This window comes from Peromyscus maniculatus, chromosome 8, assembly GCF_049852395.1.
Source record: "Peromyscus maniculatus bairdii isolate BWxNUB_F1_BW_parent chromosome 8, HU_Pman_BW_mat_3.1, whole genome shotgun sequence".
NCBI classification, from domain to species: Eukaryota; Metazoa; Chordata; class Mammalia; order Rodentia; family Cricetidae; genus Peromyscus; species Peromyscus maniculatus.
Genome location: NC_134859.1, coordinates 73106449 through 73124870, shown reverse-complemented (window position 1 = coordinate 73124870; position 18422 = coordinate 73106449). Strand labels below are relative to the sequence as shown.

Sequence of the window (18422 nt, the reverse complement as noted above, 5' to 3'; positions counted from 1 at the left end):
ATTGAACCCAGGTCCTCTGGAAGAACAGTCAGTGCTCTTAACTGCTGAGCCAATTTTCCAGCTCCTAGAAATGAGTGATTTTCTAATATGAATAATTTTTTCCCCTCAATTTTTGAGAAAGGGTCTTATGTATCACAGGCTAGTTTTAAATTTCGTGCGTGGTGAAATTAGTTATATCTCTATTCCTTATCTATTGTTCGTTTTCTTTTTTCTTTTCTTTGTTTTTTTTTCTTTTTTTCTTTTCTTTTCTTTTTTATTTAAGACAGGGTCTCAACTGTGTTGTTTTGGGCTGCCTGGAACCAGGCTGTTCTTGACCTCACAGAACTCCGTCTGCTTCTACCTCTGCACTTAGCTCATTGGTTTTTCTTTTCTTTTCTCTTCTTTTCTTTTTTTTTCAAATTTTATTTCTTTCATTCATTCATTCATTATTTCATTTAGTCATCTATGTATGTATGTATCTATATCTATCTCTCTATCTATCTATCTATCTAGCTATCTATCTATCTATCTAGCTATCTATCTTTGAGACAATGCTGATTGGCCTGGATCTTATAGAATAGGCTGGCCTTGGACAGAGATTCACCAGCCTTGTCTCTTGGGTACCAGGATTAAAGGCATTATACCTATAATTTCAGGATTTGGGAGGATTAGACAGAACAAATACTACAAGTTTGAGACTAGCTTAAAGTCCAGCTTAAAAACAAACAAGCAAAAAAGAAATGGAACCAGACAACAAAGAAAGTGACTTTAGCCAGGCATGATGCCACTCAGGAAGCCAAAGCAAAAGGCTTAGATTGAGGCTAGCCTGGGTTACAGTGTGAAGTTCTTAGCAAAGAAAGAGTTTCAATGGTTGTGTTGCTGATGTAGTCACAGTGCTTATGTGGTGGAGGCAGGAGGACCATGTGTTTAAAGCTAGCCTGGGCCTCATGGTGAGTTTGAGGCCAGAGTGACATGCACAGCAATATCTTGTCATATATGCACATGCGCGCACACACCCCAGCACTTTGAAACTTAAAAGTGCTGCTAAAGTCTTTGTTGAAATAGATGGATTTACACAGTTTATTTATTTTTTTCAGGTTTGTTTTGGAACAGTACAATGCACTCTCGTGGCTAACCTGTGACCCTGCAATCCAGGACAGACGCTCGTGTCTCCCAATTCATTTTGTGGTGCTGAATCAGTTATATAACTTTATCATGAATATGCTGTGATCTTCGTTTGATGGAATTGCGCAAGGAAAGAACAGGAAGAAAGGATATTTTGTTGCAGGATTAAGTTACAGTTCTCAGTGGAAGTCATTTGTGATGGGGTCTAATTCTTATTACTTCAACAAATATTGTTTTGACTTGGGGGGGTGGGGCTATAACCCTATTTTTCATTGACTATACTGAGCTCTTTAGGATGATGACTGATTATTCAAAACGTATTATAACATTTTCGTAGCAAAAATTAACCTTTTTTTTCCAGTCACAGTATTTGTGAAAAGTAATGAGCCATAGTACCCATTCATGTTAAAGAATATTAAAAGCATGGAGAGGAAACATGAGGAACAATGAATTTCAACATATGGCTTTAGAACATCAAGATGTTCTTGTATTGGATATAGTATCTAGTATTCAAAAATGCCTGCATCTCTTATTTATTGTAAGTTTTTAAATGTATAAATTGTCTTATATTTCTTAACCTCTTTTATAAAAATTTTCCTAGAAGGTTTATACTGCCTTCTTGCTTTAAAGCAATTGGTCTAAAATATATGTAATCGTCTTAATTAAAAAGTTGCAGTAGGGTTGCTTTTAGAGTATTATTTTTTTGTAAGGGGTGGGTCGGACAGTAAATTTGTATTGTCTCACTGTACAGTTTAACAGGGATAGCGGGAATAATGTCCATACCATGTGTGTGGAAGATTTACAGCTAAGCTGTAGTTGCAGAGTACATGTACAGTAATGAAGTTCACTGTGTTTATAATGGAAAAGGTACCGGGTCTTACAGCATTTTATATATCACACCTTTGCAGAATAACATGATGGCAATATACATACGTGATATTGTTAGGTGGATTAACTTAGAATAAAATGAAAATTCTTCAGTTATATTTTGTACTATGGTTTAGGGCTATGACTAATATTTCAGGCCATTTCCAGTGAAAGAAACTTAGTTTTACAAAAAAAAAAAAATTTGCTACTGAATGCTTAAACTAATTTTGGTGTTTAATGTTATATGCTTAAATTTTTTTCAGTTTTCACAGTGGCACATTTAGGCATGGGGATATTACTAATTATGAAATTTATCTACAGGATCTGTTATAAGGTTGAAATTTAGCCCAGCTCTAGGCATTTTACAAATTATTTTAAGAGCAGTCACTCTTGATTGCTTTACTCTTTTTTTTTTTTTTTTTTTAAATTAAAGATTGGGAATGTGTGAGAGAGTATGCATATGTATGGGTGTGAAAGTGTGAGTGTGTGTGCAATCAAACTGTGGTGTAAATAGATCCTCAGTGAATTCTGGTATTCAGACTCTGTTCCACTAGTGAAAGAACCATTTTCTAAACTGTTCCCTTTGACTTTGTTATTTATTGAATTTTCTTGGTTTGGAGATGGCAGTCCCAAACGCCAGAGTCTGTACTTTTCTATGACACAGCTCAAATTAAGGTAGGGCATATGCCAAGGAGGGTCTCGCCTCCCTAAAGAAGGGACTTGAATTTTAGGGACTTTAATTCACCCCTTCCTTCAGTACAACTCCCCCTTCTTGTTTGCACATGCCAAGATAACTGCTTTGACGCAGGCTTTACCCCTGAAGCAATCCTTCTACAGTGCTGCTCACCAGAGCCCAGTTAGTCTCCTGCCTGCACCGCTGACTTGAATTCACAGTCGACAAGTCTACCTATCTTTCTTGGAAGCAGTCTTTCAAAATTCCTACTTGTATATTCATTCATTGTTGACAAGGACAAAATCAGTTGTATTTACAAAACTCAGTAATTCAGTATGTTTTTTTTAAACTGAAACCTGTTTTGTAAATAGTATACATTTAATGTTACTTAGCAAACACCATTTTCTTACAGTATCTTCTTTAAATTGGGTATATGAAAACATTACCAACTCTTGTTTTTCTATAAAGAAACACAATTAGTAACAAGTTTTCAGATTATTCCTTCAACCTTAATAGAGCGATCTAAATTTTGAGCATATTTTGATATTAAATTTAAAGATCACATCTCTGTTTTTAAATTATGCTGACACCACCACAGATTATGTTGATATATTTTGTTCTGTATTTTTTTGGTGGGGGGAACTTAAGATTTGAAGTAAAATATGCTTATTTGGAATTTCTATTAAAAATTATCCTTGTTATTTTCGTAGCTCAATAGTGATTCAAGAAAATAAAAGACTATAATCCCAATTTAAAATCACTAACTTATAATAACCACACCTTGGTTTGGAAATAGATTTAACAAGAGTATTCCCTAGCAGTTTCTTTCATGTAGCCATAGCAGGGACCCCGCACACAATTCTTCTTACTTGGCAATCAGGAACTATTCCCAAATACAAGATTTATTTATCAGTTTTTTTCTTTCCCTTCACACATCAGTTCTTGCTCAAAAGAAGTTACTAAATAGCCATTAGAAGAAATGAAGCCTTGCAGGATGATAGATCTAACTAATGTACTGTCACAGACAAGCATGGGTAATTGTTTATTTGAGTAGGTAAGCAAAATTGTACCCTTTGTCCCAGTGAGTTCCCAAACCTTAACTTCCTCATTTCAATGCTAATGCCTGTTTTGTGTGCAGTTATCCATTATGAAGCAGGTGAAAGTTCAGTATTTTAGCATTTTAAAGATTAGTTATATAATGTCTGCTTCCAGCCAGTCTGAAACATCTAGCCATACCTTTCTTATGCAAGCCATTCAGTTATCAGGACTGTGAATTAACACCGTATGAATACATTTCTGTACACCTTATTGTTTGGCCAGAAGGCCACCAAGTGTACTTATATGTAATCCTTAAATTTTAAAATAGCTTGTAATTTTTAAATATTTCTAAACTTTTCTTAACCACTAAAATTAAGCTCTTACTACTTAGTCGACTCTCCTCCGCTGTCTTCGTCCTCAATTGTCAGTATGGCACAGATTACTGTATTCAAATATTCTCTTTCGTCTTCATATTTACCTTCTGAGGTAATTTTTTTAACTTAATGTGTTACTACAAAGATTTGCAGATCTTTAATCAAGCACTATGTTATTACTGTAATATCAAAATATTATGTCACATTATTTCAAATGTTCAGATTGAATAGGTTAAAAGAAAGTCTTTAAATGCTATTGCATCATAGAATCTGCTCCTACCCACTGTGGCATTGCGTATTAGTCTATTGAGACATTCAATGTTGCTTGACTGACATTTTGGTCTGGGTTTCCTCTTAATATTTTAGTTTAATTAAAATTAAGAAAAATGTGTTTAATAATTATTTTTATTTTGTCCCACTCTCTCCAAATCAGCGGGAAAAATCTTACCCTTTGGTATTTCTTAGTGTGTTAATGGGCCCAGAACTGTGGTTTAAATTTTTATATATGTATTCACTCATTCTCTCTTTGGCTCTCTCTTTCTCTCTTTTGTGGAGTATAAATTTCAAAACTGGATTTGGGACCTAAAATACTCCTCAGGTTGAGATACTCTTGAAGTTTTAAAATAGCTTTAGTTTTTAAAGTAAACTGGATTTGTGGACCTTAAAGTTACTGAGTTTAAACTAGAAATTGTAACATCATTACTGGACATGTCAGCATCCACCCTCTCAGAATAGCTTGGTCACTTTATGAAGGGGCGTTTTTAAGTTGTTGTTTAGCAGTGACATTTAATATGGTCCAATTGCTTTTCTTTTTAACGTGACAAAAATTTTAAAAAGAATAAGGAACAAACACTATTGCTGCCGAATGCCATAACACTGAGTTGTACAAATTGTGATTGAGGAAATGAAAAAGTTTATACTTTTTAAAAAAAAAAAAAGAAAAAACAAAACTTCAAATGGAATAAATTATTCATGAAGCCTTCATTGTGGTGTCTCATTCTGTTGAAAATATTTCTATCTTAAAATGTTTCCATAATTAGGAGAAATTACTACTTTTGGGTCACATAGGCAGAGAAGGGGTTCACCTAGACACTGAGGGCTGTTTGGGATGGGCAGGTGTGAGGCAGGGTATTGCTGTGTAGAACAGGGTGGTCTTGAACTCACAGACACGTCTTTGCTTGTGCTTTCCAAGTGCTGGGATTAAAGGAGTTTTTTTGTTTTTGTTTTGAAGTGAATGTTAATTCTTCAGATGTTCATTATTCATGATAAACGTGTGCGCGTGCGCATAGCAGCTCCTTTTTATTAATTAATTTGGTGTTAACTATTTAGCCGAAACAGTTATATTTAAACAGTCATACTTAGAGCTGTTGTGTGTGTGTGTGTGTGTGTGTGTGTGTGTGTGTGTGAGAGAGAGAGAGAGAGAGAGAGAGAGAGAGAGAGAGAGAGAGAGAGAGCCACATAAACATATTTGAGACATGAAAAACATTAAATATTAAAATACGAATAATGTATCAAAAATACCTGTGTCTGAGTCCTGTAAGCAGTGGTATAAAGTGCCTTGTTCATATTTAAGCCAAAGAGATACCTCAAAATTATTGTGGTCACTTAAACTGTTTCTGCCAACAATTTCAAAAACTTCTATAAATGAAGATGTGTGGCATTGAAACTTTGTACCTCAATTTATTCCATTTCATAGTTTTCCTCTGAATGATTTCTACCTTGTTATTAGTATTATATATGAGCCTTACAAGTTACCGTTTTTATAAGGGAAGTGTAGTCATTGTTTGGACAATCGCACCCATCTTTTCTGTTCTGGTTTACAGTACTCTGACCCAGTGTTTGGAGACTACTGTAAGTCATACCTCATTGGTGGATAGAGCACTTGCCTAGTATGCAAAACCCTTGCCTCATCCCCGGAGTAACTACGGGGCAGTCCGCCTAAGGAAGTGCTTGTTTTCTCTCATCTACTACATGCTCAAGGGCTTGATACTTACTCTTAGTCCTAGTTGTTTAGCGAAACCTCTGTTGTTCACCCCTAGCAAAAGGTTTCTCTGTTGGACCTGTGTGATTCATGATTCTGTTATAAGCCATGACTGAAATTGAAGAATGGTAGTTGGTTCCTTTTTTTTTTGTTTTTTTTTGTTTTTCGAGACAGGGTTTCTCTGTGTAGCTTTGCGCCTTTCCTGGAACTCACTTGGTAGCCCAGGCTGGCCTCGAACTCACAGAGATCCGCCTGGCTCTGCCTCCCGAGTGCTGGGATTAAAGGCGTGTGCCACCAACGCCCGGCTAGTTGGTTCCTTTTTTGAGACTTTTCTTTTGAAAATTTTTCTGTCATAGTTCTCCATGTGAGTTCCTTTGAAGGAATGAATCCAGAGAGTTAAAAGTGTGGGGAAGATGGTGAACATTTTCATGGAGCAGATAACTTACTTGTGGAAGTTGTCTAGGCCTTTGATATATTTATAAATGTATTTCTTGGATTGTTGAGGTAACCTGAAATAATTTTTCTACTTGGAGTATTAATACATTTATTTGTCTTTGATTTGTTACAGATTTTTAGATTGGGTCTCATGTAGCCCAATCTGGCCTTGAATTTGCTATGTATCCAGGGGTGGTCCTGAACTCCTGACCCTCCTCCCTCCCTCCCAAGTACTGGGACTGTAGACATAGGTTTTATAGGCTAGGCTTGCTGGGCATGGTGGTGCACACCTTTAATCCCAGCACTCTTGAGGCAGAGGCAGGCAAACCTCTGTGAGTTCAAGGCCAGCCTGGTCTACAGAGCTAGTTCCAGGACAGCTAGGGCTACACAGAGAAACTTGAAAAGTCCTCCCCGCCCCGCCCCCCCCCAAAAAAAAAGATACTGAAAGGTTTGGTGTGTGTTTATTTTAAGACAAGGCTTCTCTGTGTGACCCTGACTGTCCTAGAACTCACTCTGTTGATCAGGCTGTCCTCAAACTCACAGAGATCCACTTGCCTCTGCTTCCTGAGTGCTGGGAGTAAAGGTATGCACCACCACTACCTGGCTTTTTTGTTTTTAACAATGTAAGAAAATTTTGTTTTTAGCTCATGGTGAAAGTTTATTATTATTATTATTTGAAGACTGTCTCAAATGTGTGTATTACTGAGGCACTATTTTATTATTCCTATAGAGTTCAGTGTGTTCCTGTGTATAATGTAGGATGGTCCCAATCCTGGACCAAAAATTAAAGAACTCTTGCTTATCGGTATAAACAAATTCGGTATAAGAATAAAGGAAATGGAGTTATTGTTATGTGTATATGGGTGTGTTCAGGCCAATACATGTGTGTGGAGTTCATAGCACTTCTTTGCTGGTGTTTCTAAGGTGCTGACTGTCCAGTTTTGTTGGAGGCACATTCTCTTTCTCTGAGCTGGTGCTCACAGCAAGCTTGCCCTTCTCCTGTCTGCTTCTCCCTGACTGAGCTATCTATCTCCCCAGCCCAGAAGATGTTTTTAGTGTTCTTTGGTCTTCTTTCCAAGAATGGCCCAGTAGAACTGTATTAAAGAATGACCTGTTATCTAGGTTAAAACCAAAGACCTCCTTATTTTGCTCCTACCTACTATACAGAAAGGGAAACAAAAAAGTAATTTAAACAGTTCTCAAAGCATGTAGTGTTTATAAACTTGTGTTCAGAATGCCCAGGTATAGTATAGGCCTTGGCTCTTTTAATTCTTTTTGTTCTGAGAAAGTCTTTATAACATGAATTATCCACAAAAATTCATCTGGTTCTCATGTTTTTTTTGTCACGGAATAAGACTACCATCTGTCTGGTTGTATAGACCATAAAAATCTCTTCCTTGTAGCCCATTACTAGTTGTTTACAAGGGCATGGTGATGCAGGTCTGTAATCCCAGCATACAGAAAGTGAAGACAAAGCTGGGCAGTGGTGGCGCACGCCTTTAATCCCAGCACTCGGGAGGCAGAGCCAGGCGGATCTCTGTGAGTTCGAGGCCAGCCTGGGCTACCAAGTGAGTTCCAGGAAAGGCGCAAAGCTACACAGAGAAACCAAACAAACAAACAAACAAAAAAACCAAAAAAAAAAAAAAAAAAAAAAAAGGAAGTGATGGCAATTTGATTCCAGCCTGGGCTATATATATAGCAAGACTGTCTCAAAAAAAAAAAAATAATAATAATAATCCTGGGGATTGTGAATACTTAGGAAGCTAAGCAGGACATTGGGTTTGAGGCTGGCTGAGCTAAATTGCAAGTTCTTTTCTGGAAAACTAAATCCCAAATAATAGTAATGATAATGGTGGTAATTGTTGGCCTTTGTTTTGCTTATCAGTTGTTTGTCTGTTGGCCTGCCTTTAGTCTAAATTACCCCTTTCGAATACCATATCAAGTATTAAGTAAAATTACTTTATCTGAGTTCACCACTAAAATCCACTTATTTAAAACATAGTCTCAATCTCTTGTTATAACCCATGCTGACCTTGAGAGCGACATACGCTTTTGGTTCTTCAAGACAGGGTTTCTCTGTATATCCTTGGCTGTCCTGGAACTTGCTCTGTAGACCAAGCTGGCCTCGAACTCACAGAGATCTGCCTGGCTCTACCTCCCGAGTGCTGGGATTAAAGGTGTGTGCCACCACCGCTTGGCTTGCAGTATACTCTTTTTTTTTTTTTTTTTTTTTTTTTTTTTTTGGTTTTTTCGAGACAGGGTTTCTCTTGTGTAGCTTTGCGCCTTTCCTGGAGCTCACTTGGTAGCCCAGGCTGGCCTCGAACTCACAGAGATCCGCCTGCCTCTGCCTCCCGAGTGCTGGGATTAAAGGCGTGCGCCACCACGCCCGGCGGCTTGCAGTATACTCTTAACTCGGTTCTTCTGCTCTTGGAATGGTTTTGGTGACCAAAAACTCTTTATTGACATCTTGCTGTGAGGAAGAACACCAATACCAAGTTCTGTTTGTTTGTAATCTAAAAAAGAATCCTAGGTGTTCCCTCCAAGCTTTTTTAAGGATCTGAGTTCATTTCCACATATACCGTAGATGAAGTTCCCTTGAAATACACTCTTGTGCATTCTCTACACTGCTTTCCAGTTTGTACTTATTATGATTATTTGTCTCCACTGAAAACCTCCACGGGGCAAGAAATTGGGTTTATTTTCTTAACCATTGTCATGGTTGGGAACCCAGCACACTTAACATTGTAGTTAGGCATTTAACTATTCTTGAGTACTTTGAACCTTTTATGATAAATCCAAGACTTACTGAAAATGTGAGTTTTTCCTGTAAATGAAGATGTATTATAGTTATTTGGAATTCATATTTTGAAAGTAAAAAGCTTGTAAGAAATACATGTTCAAGCTGTTAGGATTTTTAGATAGTTCCTAGTAAACATGGGAGGACAAAAAAATGTAGTACCCAGCTTTTCCTCCTTTATTCCTTCACCTACTTCAGCGAAAAGGTCAGCATGAAGGATTATAGGTTCTAAAATGTAATACCACACAATGGAAGTCAAACTTGAGACAGCTGATGATTTACTTCCTGAGTGGTTGGCAGACAGGATCCAGGAAATCTGTGGAAAACTCAAAGTAACCAGAGTGGAAAGTGGTGCTTCCCTTGTTTTTAATAGTTTAAGCAAAACACTTCTACACATAAAATTAAATCAATTTAAACAGTTTTTAAAGATTTTACACAGTAGGTAACTAGTAGCAAATGAACTGTTTGAGATCATTGAATGATCGCTTATGGAAATGGACATACAGAAGGGTGGGGTTTTTTGTTGCTCCAGAGCCCTAGCTGGCATTGAACTCTGTCTTCCAGACTGTTTCCTGAGTGCTAAGATTACCATCCCCCATTGAGAAAAAACGTCGTCTTAAGATCCTTGTATTTTTGGAACTTGATTATTATTTCCCAACAGTACTGACCCTTCTTTAGTTTGACCGTTAATTTCTTGAAGCTCACTTATGTAGAAAAGCATCTGCTATACCAGAAACAGATGTGGAAGTGTTTGTTTAGTCATCCAGGGTAGGGAGACAAAGCAAATGGAGTCAAAAGAATGCTTGCTTACTCTGGGAGAGTCTTCTGACTTAAACAGTGGTTCACCTAATCCACGCCATCAGTAACTATGACAACCTTTGTGTACCAGTAAGGAAAAAATGTTATCCAGTAAACCATCACTACTGATTATAAAGCAGCCCAATTCAGGGATGTTAACATTTGAAAAAAATGTCATCACAAAGTTGATGAAATACCTATGTGGTTGGATATGGCAATGGCCTTTGTACGACAATAGTCATTGAAAGGTTATTTCTTTGAACTTGTGAGATTGTCCTATGATAATCAAATTTGTGATAATTAAAAATGTAATTTAGAGGCAGCTAGACCTAGTGCTACTTTGAAGGCTTATTTAATATTTGTGAAGATAATCTGTCTAAACATCTGAGCTATGAGGTGTTTTACAAACTGACTTAAAAAAAGTGGACTTAAGTTTAAGGAGTTAAACTGAGCAGACGGTTAAAATTCCAGTTGTGGCCAAATTCTGTATGATTATCCAAATAGTTTAATTGGCAAACATTGTGCCTCTGATTTGAAGGACTATTACCAAGCTGTTAAGGAGCAAGAGAGGGCCTTCACATTCTGGGTTAAGAATTCAAGCTGTGCTCACAGGGACTGGAAGGAAAATGAAGCAAGGGTGACATTGAGATAGGTGTGTTTCCGCACTCACTCATTTGGGCTGGGTTGATTTTCTGTTCTGTAACTTGAGGTGAAGACTGTATCTTCATGCTACTGTTGTGTGATATTTTGTGTTCTGACAAATAAAGCTTGCCTGGAGATCAGAGGGTGGAGCTAGCCATTAGTTAACTGTAGAGGCCAGGCCGTGAGGGGTGACACACCTTCAATCCCAGCACTTGGGAGGAGGAAGCAGGAAGATCAGGAGTTCAAGGCCACCCTGGGCTACAGGAGCTTGAATTAGTTTAAAAAGAAACAGCTGGTTGGTGGTGGCGCATGCCTTTAATCCCAGCACTAGAGATAGGAATATAAGGCAGGTGGAGAGGATTTGTAGAGATTGGCCCATTCAGTGTGAGGATTCATAGAGACAAGGCCAGTCCTTTCAGTCTGAGCATTCCGTGAGAAGTTACTGTGGGTTGCTCTGCTTCTCTGATGCTCCAGGCAAGCTTTATTTATCAGAACACAAAAAATGTTACCTATCTGTTAGTGACCATGAGCTCAGAGACAATTAAGAGTTAGATCACGTAGTTCCTGGCCATCCTCATTAGTCCCTCAAACCAATACTTGGATCCTCTTTCCCTTGTTTTCTGGGAAAGGAATACCCAGGAAGGTTAAATTGCTTATTCTCTCAGTCTTTGTTGCCTTTTTTTTTAAAAAAAATTTTTTTTGGATAGTCACTATGTAGCTCAGATGGCCTCCAACTTTTAATCTTTTGCTTCAGCCTCCCATGTGCTCAGATTCCAAATAAATAGTGTTCTCTCTCTACTCCCTCCCCACTTTCTCCAGTGTCTCTTATGTGGCTGATCCCAAACTCACAGAGATCAGCCTGCCTCTGCCTCCTGAATGTTGGGATTAAAGGTGTGTGCCACAATGTCAGGTCAATAATTGTATCCTCTGTAACCCATTAACACTTGTGAAATTGCTTTCAATTATATAGTGACTAGCCAAATTTTTAAAAAGGATATAGAAGCCAGGTCGTGGTGGCGCACGCCTTAAATCCCAGCACTCCGGAGGCAGAGTCAGGTGGATCTCTGTGAGTTCGAGGCCAGCCTGGTCTACAGAGTGAGATCTAGGACAGGCACCAAAACTACACAGAGAAACCCTTTCTCAAAATAAAATTAAATAAAAAATAAATAAAATGAAGCTGGGTGGTGGTGGTGGTGGTGGTGGTGGTGCATGCCTTTAATCCCAGCACTCTGTAGGCAGAGCTAGGAGGATCTCTGTGAGTTTGAGGCCAGCTTAGGCTGCCAAGTGAGTTCCAGGAAAGGTGCAAAGCGACACAGAGAAACCCTGTCTCAAAAAACCAAAACCAACCAAACAAATAAATAAATATAATAAATAAATAAAATGATAAAAGGGATATAGAATTGGGCCTGATGATGTATATTTTTAATTCCAAGAACTGGGATGCTGAGGTAGGAAGATCCTGACTGTTATGGCTTCATATATAAATAGACCCTGTCTCAGTGCTATTCTCCCAATAATAGGATATATATCAAGTACTCTGTGTATTTGGTAAGACATTTGTTACCATCTAAATGTGAGTGTGTATCTGTGGCATATAATTGTATATGCTTTATGCATTTATATGTTACAGATAATTGTGCATGTTTTGGTTCACAGTACTAAAGGCATTACTCTAATCAAGTAGAGAATTTTGAAACACTATCACATCTTAGTTCTTTCATTTCTTTGCTAATCGTCTACCCTGAAAGTTCAGTGTATTTTTCAGAGACTGTCCTCTATCAGAGCCTTAGAAATACTTAGAAGTTTTTTTGGGGGGTTTTTTGTTTTTGTTTTAAAGAAATGGTCACTCTAGTGATGCTCTATTTTTAGGTTTTTGCAGGCAAGCATGCCTTATAGAGGCCAGAAGAGGGTGTCAGGATCTGGAGTTATGGTGGCTATGAAACACCAGATATAGGTGCTGGGAACTGAACTCAGGTCCTCTGAAGAGCCCCACAATTTTTATAAGATACTTTAGGGGCATGAAAAACAGCTCAATGTCGTGCTGGTTCCTGGGTCTTACGTCCTGAATTCATTCAAGCCCCAGGACACACGTGGTGGAAGGAGAAAACTATCTTCCCTTCTGTAAATTGTTTTCTGACCTTCACATGCAAACACATACATGCAACAAATGTCACTACATGTCTCTCTCCCTCCCTCCCTCCCCTCTCTCTGTGTGAATCTATATAATTTTGTAAAAGAATTTTATTGCTTATCCCTAGTACATTACTTGAAACAGAAAGTAACATGCACTTTGGCTGAACCAGGAACAAGAAACATGAGCTGGTCAAGGTGGAATAATCCTGTAATCCCAAAATGCAGGAATTTCCTGACCAGTCTGAGCTACATAGTGAGGCTCCATCTCATTTTTTTCATTTTTATTTATTTTTCTATTATCAGCTTAATACAGTACAAATTCTTATCCTAATAGTGAAATGTTTCCCTGAGGCTTGAGTAAAACCAAAACTTATTATAAGCCACAGTCATCCTAGGGTCCCCCTGCTTTGTCGTCTCCCTGGTTCTGTGGGTTGCAGTCTGATTGTCCTTTGCTTTATATCTAGAATCCACTTATGAGTGAGTACATACCATGTTTGTTCTAATGGGTTTAGGTTGCCTCACTCAGGATTTTTTCTAGTTCTATCCATTTGCCTGCAAATTTCATGCTGTCATTGTTTTTCTCTGCTGAGTAGTACTCCATTGTGTATATGTACTACATTTTCTTAATCCATTCTTCAGTTGACGGGCATCTGGGTTGTAGAAACATTTAATATGAGATATATAGACTTGTAAATTTCAAGGCGTTGAGACTTTTTAGAAGTTGAAAGTTTTTGACTTTCGTGAAATGCCAAACAACCTCTTTAGAAGATTCCAGTGAATTCCTAAAATCCACACTCCTGAAAGGATTTTTGTAGCCTAAAGAACCGAGAAAGCCATGGAGGCTCTAACATCAGCATTTGGGAGATGGGGATTGTGACAAGGTCCAGGTCAGCCTTACCTACATAATTATCTTCAGGCCAACCAGGACTACATAGATCATGTCTGAAAAACAAAATAAATCCCAAATACAAGCCAGAAATGGTGGCTCGCGCTTGTAATTTGGGGTACACGTCACAAAACAAAACAATGAAAAGCCCCAAAGCAAATTATACTTTGGCCATTAGTGTGTAGGCATGCATCACATTACTTTAAAAATTCTCCTGTACACAGGTCCTGGGATTCTAGAACTTTGGTGCGGAGATGGCACCGACAGGGTTTTGAAGGAGGCTACATTCAAGTTCCATTAGCAACTTTCGGTGGAGGAACGGAAGGAAGAACCTTTACCATTCCTTCTTACGTACACTATTGTTATTTAAATGTCGCGATAATCCCCGCGGGGAATTTTGCTCTGACGGTTTAGCGACGGCTCTGATGGGTCCCAAGGGGAAAGCTCAGGCAGAGGAACGAGGAAAAGCAACACTCGACACTTTCGGAAGCACGGAGCGCCGCGGAGGAGGAAGGGGAGGGGCCGCGCACGCGCAGCGCGGTCCCAGCGCCTCAAGCTGGTTTTTCTCCAGCCGCCGACGTCCTCTCAGTGCTGTACGGTGGCCGGCGCGGGGCAGACGCTGGCGATGAATGGAGGTGCAGGGTGCAGGTTGAAATAAGCCTTCTCTGCTTTCCCCTCTTTCCCCGCCGTTTCTGCCTCCCCCCCCCTTTTTTTTTTGCCGTGTCCCCATTCTTGCCCCCGCTCTGTCGACGACCCCGTTGGTCCCAGCGTCTGAGTTCTTGGTGCCCGAGTCGACCCCGGGCACAGCCGGTGTTTGGGGATCCGGATAATCGCCTAGGCCCAACTTCGGACCGCGCTCTCGATTTCTGCCTCGCCCGGCGCTCGGACGCGGAATCCGAGTGGGTCTCTTGAGACTGGAGGGTAGATCTTAAGGTATGAAGCGCCGGCTTCTCGGGCCCAAGTGCCGCTTTGTCTGAAGTACGCCCGACTCCTCTTAGCCCGGGGCACTCGGTTTCTCATTGCTACCAGGCAGAGACCCCTGAGCACACAGGTCTTGTCACTTCTGCCTCGAGCTCACTCTGCTGTTAAAAGACCGGCGCTTACTATTGAAAACAGCAGCATTTCTGTCCACGACTCTTTACCCACATCTCTGTTAGTGAGTGGGTCTTAAGGCGGGGTGGCTTCTGCTCTCTGTCCAGTGTCATCTCTTTTTTGCCGCCTTTTAAACATTTGTTCAAGATCCACAAGTGTCCAAGAGAGAGTCTCTTTTCATCCCTCAGCTGGTTGTGCCTCTACGTCTGTTCTATACCTCCCCTATAACATAAGGGATACAGGATAGCGTCGTGGGCTTCAGAACCTTGACTCTGACGTTACTTTTGGCCCATGGGATGATTTACCAGTGTCTCCATCTAGTTGGGAGGTGGAAAGGGAAGCTCAGTTGATATACAAGGTGCGCTTGTGAAGAAACTGCGGCCATTCATTTTCTCTCCGTATTTCATGGAGCTCATCCAAGAGGCATAATGAGAAAAGTCTTGGACTGGTGTTTAGTATAGAAGGGTTCAGCCTGGAATTTTCCCACCAAGTAGTGATATTACTTTTACTTTATTCTCTGGAGCTCATGCTGTATTTATAAAACAAAGAGTATTAGGGCACAGGATCCCTGAGTTTGGAAGAGACATTAGTCTGCAGTTTTTCTTCTCATATTCCAAATGTCAGGAGAAACATGGGGAGACAGGGAAACGTGGTCTTGAATTGTGCCAGCCACATTGTCAACACAGGGACCTACTAAATGTCCCCCACTCGCTTTCACAGTTTTAAGAAGGGTTTTCCTATGTGTGGGAATGAGATACCTGCTTTCATTTTGTTGTTTTTGGCTCTTTAGGATCAAGAGTGATGATGACCGAGTGTACAAGCCTTCAGTTTGTCAGCCCTTTTGCTTTTGAAGCCATGCAGAAGGTGGATGTTGTTCGCTTGGCGTCTCTAAGTGATCCAGAACTAAGGCTTCTCTTGCCCTGCTTGGTGAGGATGGCACTTTGTGCTCCTGCTGACCAGAGTCAAAGCTGGGCTCAGGATAAAAAACTCATTCTTCGCCTTCTGTCTGGAGTGGAGGCTGTCAACTCCATTGTGGCACTGTTGTCTGTGGACTTTCACGCCCTAGAACAAGATGCCAGCAAAGAACAACAACTTCGGTAATGTGGCATTCTGTGTGGCTTGGGATTTACTTGATATTCCTCCTCAGGAAGGAATCACGTGATGCTCGGAGCTGTCAGGGCTCCAGAAAAGAGAGAGTGAAAACTTAAGTTTGGAGAACATTTTCCAGAGGTCTTTTCTGTTTATAGTTAAAATTCTGAGAGCTTTCTGTGTTATCACATGTTACCTAGAGAGGATTAGCTACATAGTAGGTCAGTTACCCCTAGTGGGAAGAGAGCAGGATAATGTCTAGGATGGAAGGTTTTATTGGAATCACTGAGCCTTTTAAGGTGACAATTAGTTCCCTGAGACTCCTGGCTGGTGTTAGATCCTTTCCGGCCCATCACGTATCTGTTAGTGAGGCTTTGTTCCAGAAGTCAGTGGCCATTGTTAGTTTACAGTTCGTGAGCTCTTGGAATACATAGACAAACTAAGTATTTCAGAGGAAGTGGAAGCCATTAGAATGACTCCATGACACTGTATTACTACAGCAGAAACAGGTGCTGATGCCTGGCCAGTGTTGTGACTTGTTTTCCGTGTTTGCACTCCACTAGGCATAAGCTCGGAGGAGGCAGTGGAGAGAGCATCCTGGTATCACAGCTCCAGCATGGACTGACGCTAGAATTTGAACACAGTGATTCACCTCGTCGACTGCGGCTCGTGCTTAGTGAACTGTTGGCAATTATGAACAAGGTGGCTAAAAAAAAAAAATCCTCAGCCCAAAGTATTTATGATTTGATATCTACATCTAGAAAATAGTAAAAAAATAGCAGCAAGAATGCAGACGGGTTATGTGTTCTGCTAGTGTTTCTGTTTGGTTTCTGTTCTTTCAAAGACTGAAGTGGTTTTTTTTTTTTTTTTTTCTCCCAGAGGCAGAGTTTCTCTGTGTAGCCCTGGCTGTCCTGGAATTCATTCTGTAGACAGGCTGGCCTCGAATTCACAGAGATCTACCTGCCTTTGCCTCTTGAGTGAGATTAAAGACATGTGCCACCACTGCCTTTAATGATTTAAAAGCATGTGTTAAAGGCAATTGTCTTTATCTAATTACTATTTTCTTGCATTCATAGCCACTCTGCACTATTTTTGTTTGTTTGTTTGTTTGTTTGTTGGTTTGTTTTTTGCTTTTTGAGACAGTCTTTCTATATGGCCCTGGCTATCCTGGAACTCATGTAGACCAGGCTGGCTTCGAACTCACAGAGTTTGCCTGCCTCTGCCCATTGAGTGCTGGGATTAAGGGTGTGCACCACCAGGCACAGGTATTCTGTATCCATCATCATCATCAGTATTTTTTGTATGTATGGAATTTATATAATGAGTTCTTAATATCTTTTATATGTATGAATGTTTTGCTTGATTATATGTCTGTGCACTATATGAGGGCCTGGCGCCTGCAGAGTTCGGAGACAGCATAGGCTTTATTAATATATATTAATTAATTCATAAATATCATAAATACTTGGGAACAGACTGGAGTTATTGATTGTGAGCCACATTGTCCGTGCTGGGGACCAAACCTGGATTCTTTGCAAGAGTAACGGGTACTCTTAACCAGCTGAGCTGTTTCATCTCTTAGCCACTAACATCTGTTCAAAGGAATTGAACTTGTTTAAATTACTAAGTTTGTTAATACTTTTTTTGTTGGTTTTTGTTTTGTTTTGTTTTTTTTTGCTTATCCATTATAGGATAAAATATCTCCCATAAAATATTGTAAAGTATGACTTAAAAATGTGTTCAGTTCATCTAGATACTGGTATTAAATGCCCCCTGTGACATGGAGTATCAAAGTTGAACTAGATACAGGATGATGGATTAGCTTGCTCCACCCACTAGACTGTTTAGTTGTCTGTAATGGAGACTATCCAAAGTTCTTTCTGGGCTGGGGAGATGGCTCAGGTGGGTAAAATTTTTGCTGAGCAGATGTGAGGACTTGACTTGGAGTCTCTGGAACCTGTACACACCATGTGAGGCGGTAAACACCATGTGAGGTGGTGCACACCATATGAGGCGGTGCACACCATGTTAGGTGGTGTACACATCATGTGAGGCGGTGCACATCTGTCATCCCAATGGACTGTCATGAGGTGAGAGACAGAATCCGTGGGCACTCAGTTGCCAAGGAGCCTGGTGTACACACCAAACAACAGAAAGAGGGGCCCCTTTGGGTTGGAGAGATGGCTTATCAGTATAGAGTACTAACTGTTCTTATAGGGGATCCAAGTTCGATTCCCAGCCTCCGCATGGCAGCTTACAATTGTCCATAACTCACACAGGTGGTGTATAGACATATACAGGGAAAACACCAATACACATAAAATGAATTTGAGAGAGAGAGAGAGACCTGGTCTCAAGCAAGGTGGAAGTTGAGAACTAATACTGGATATTGTCCTCTAATCTCCATTCACACGAATGCATACACATATATCATACACAAGTATACACACAGAGGAAAGTTATAGGTTACTTTAAGTCATGGACCTTTGGCTAATTATGGTTACCTGAAACTT

The 18422-nt window shown here is 39.9% G+C and overlaps 2 protein-coding genes across 3 annotated transcripts in view; both read left to right on the top strand.

Moving 5' to 3' along the window:
- The window catches only part of Med13 (mediator complex subunit 13), a 97570-nt gene extending 92530 nt beyond the window's left edge, over positions 1-5040 (top strand). The window contains exon 30 of the mRNA XM_076543084.1: positions 1077-5040. Coding sequence (XP_076399199.1) covers positions 1077-1209 — 133 coding nt within the window. The 3' untranslated portion in view covers positions 1210-5040. The remainder of the gene's footprint in view (positions 1-1076) is intronic.
- A 9124-nt stretch (positions 5041-14164) lies between these two features.
- Positions 14165-18422, top strand: part of Ints2 (integrator complex subunit 2) — a 52061-nt gene continuing 47803 nt past the window's right edge. Inside the window, exons 1-3 of one of the 2 annotated variants that reach the window (XM_006983190.4) lie at positions 14165-14661; positions 15611-15917; positions 16473-16611. In XM_006983190.4, coding sequence (XP_006983252.1) covers positions 15622-15917; positions 16473-16611 — 435 coding nt within the window. In that variant the 5' untranslated portion in view covers positions 14165-14661; positions 15611-15621. The remainder of the gene's footprint in view (positions 14662-15610; positions 15918-16472; positions 16612-18422) is intronic. The other variant, XM_016001743.3, reaches the window with a different exon arrangement.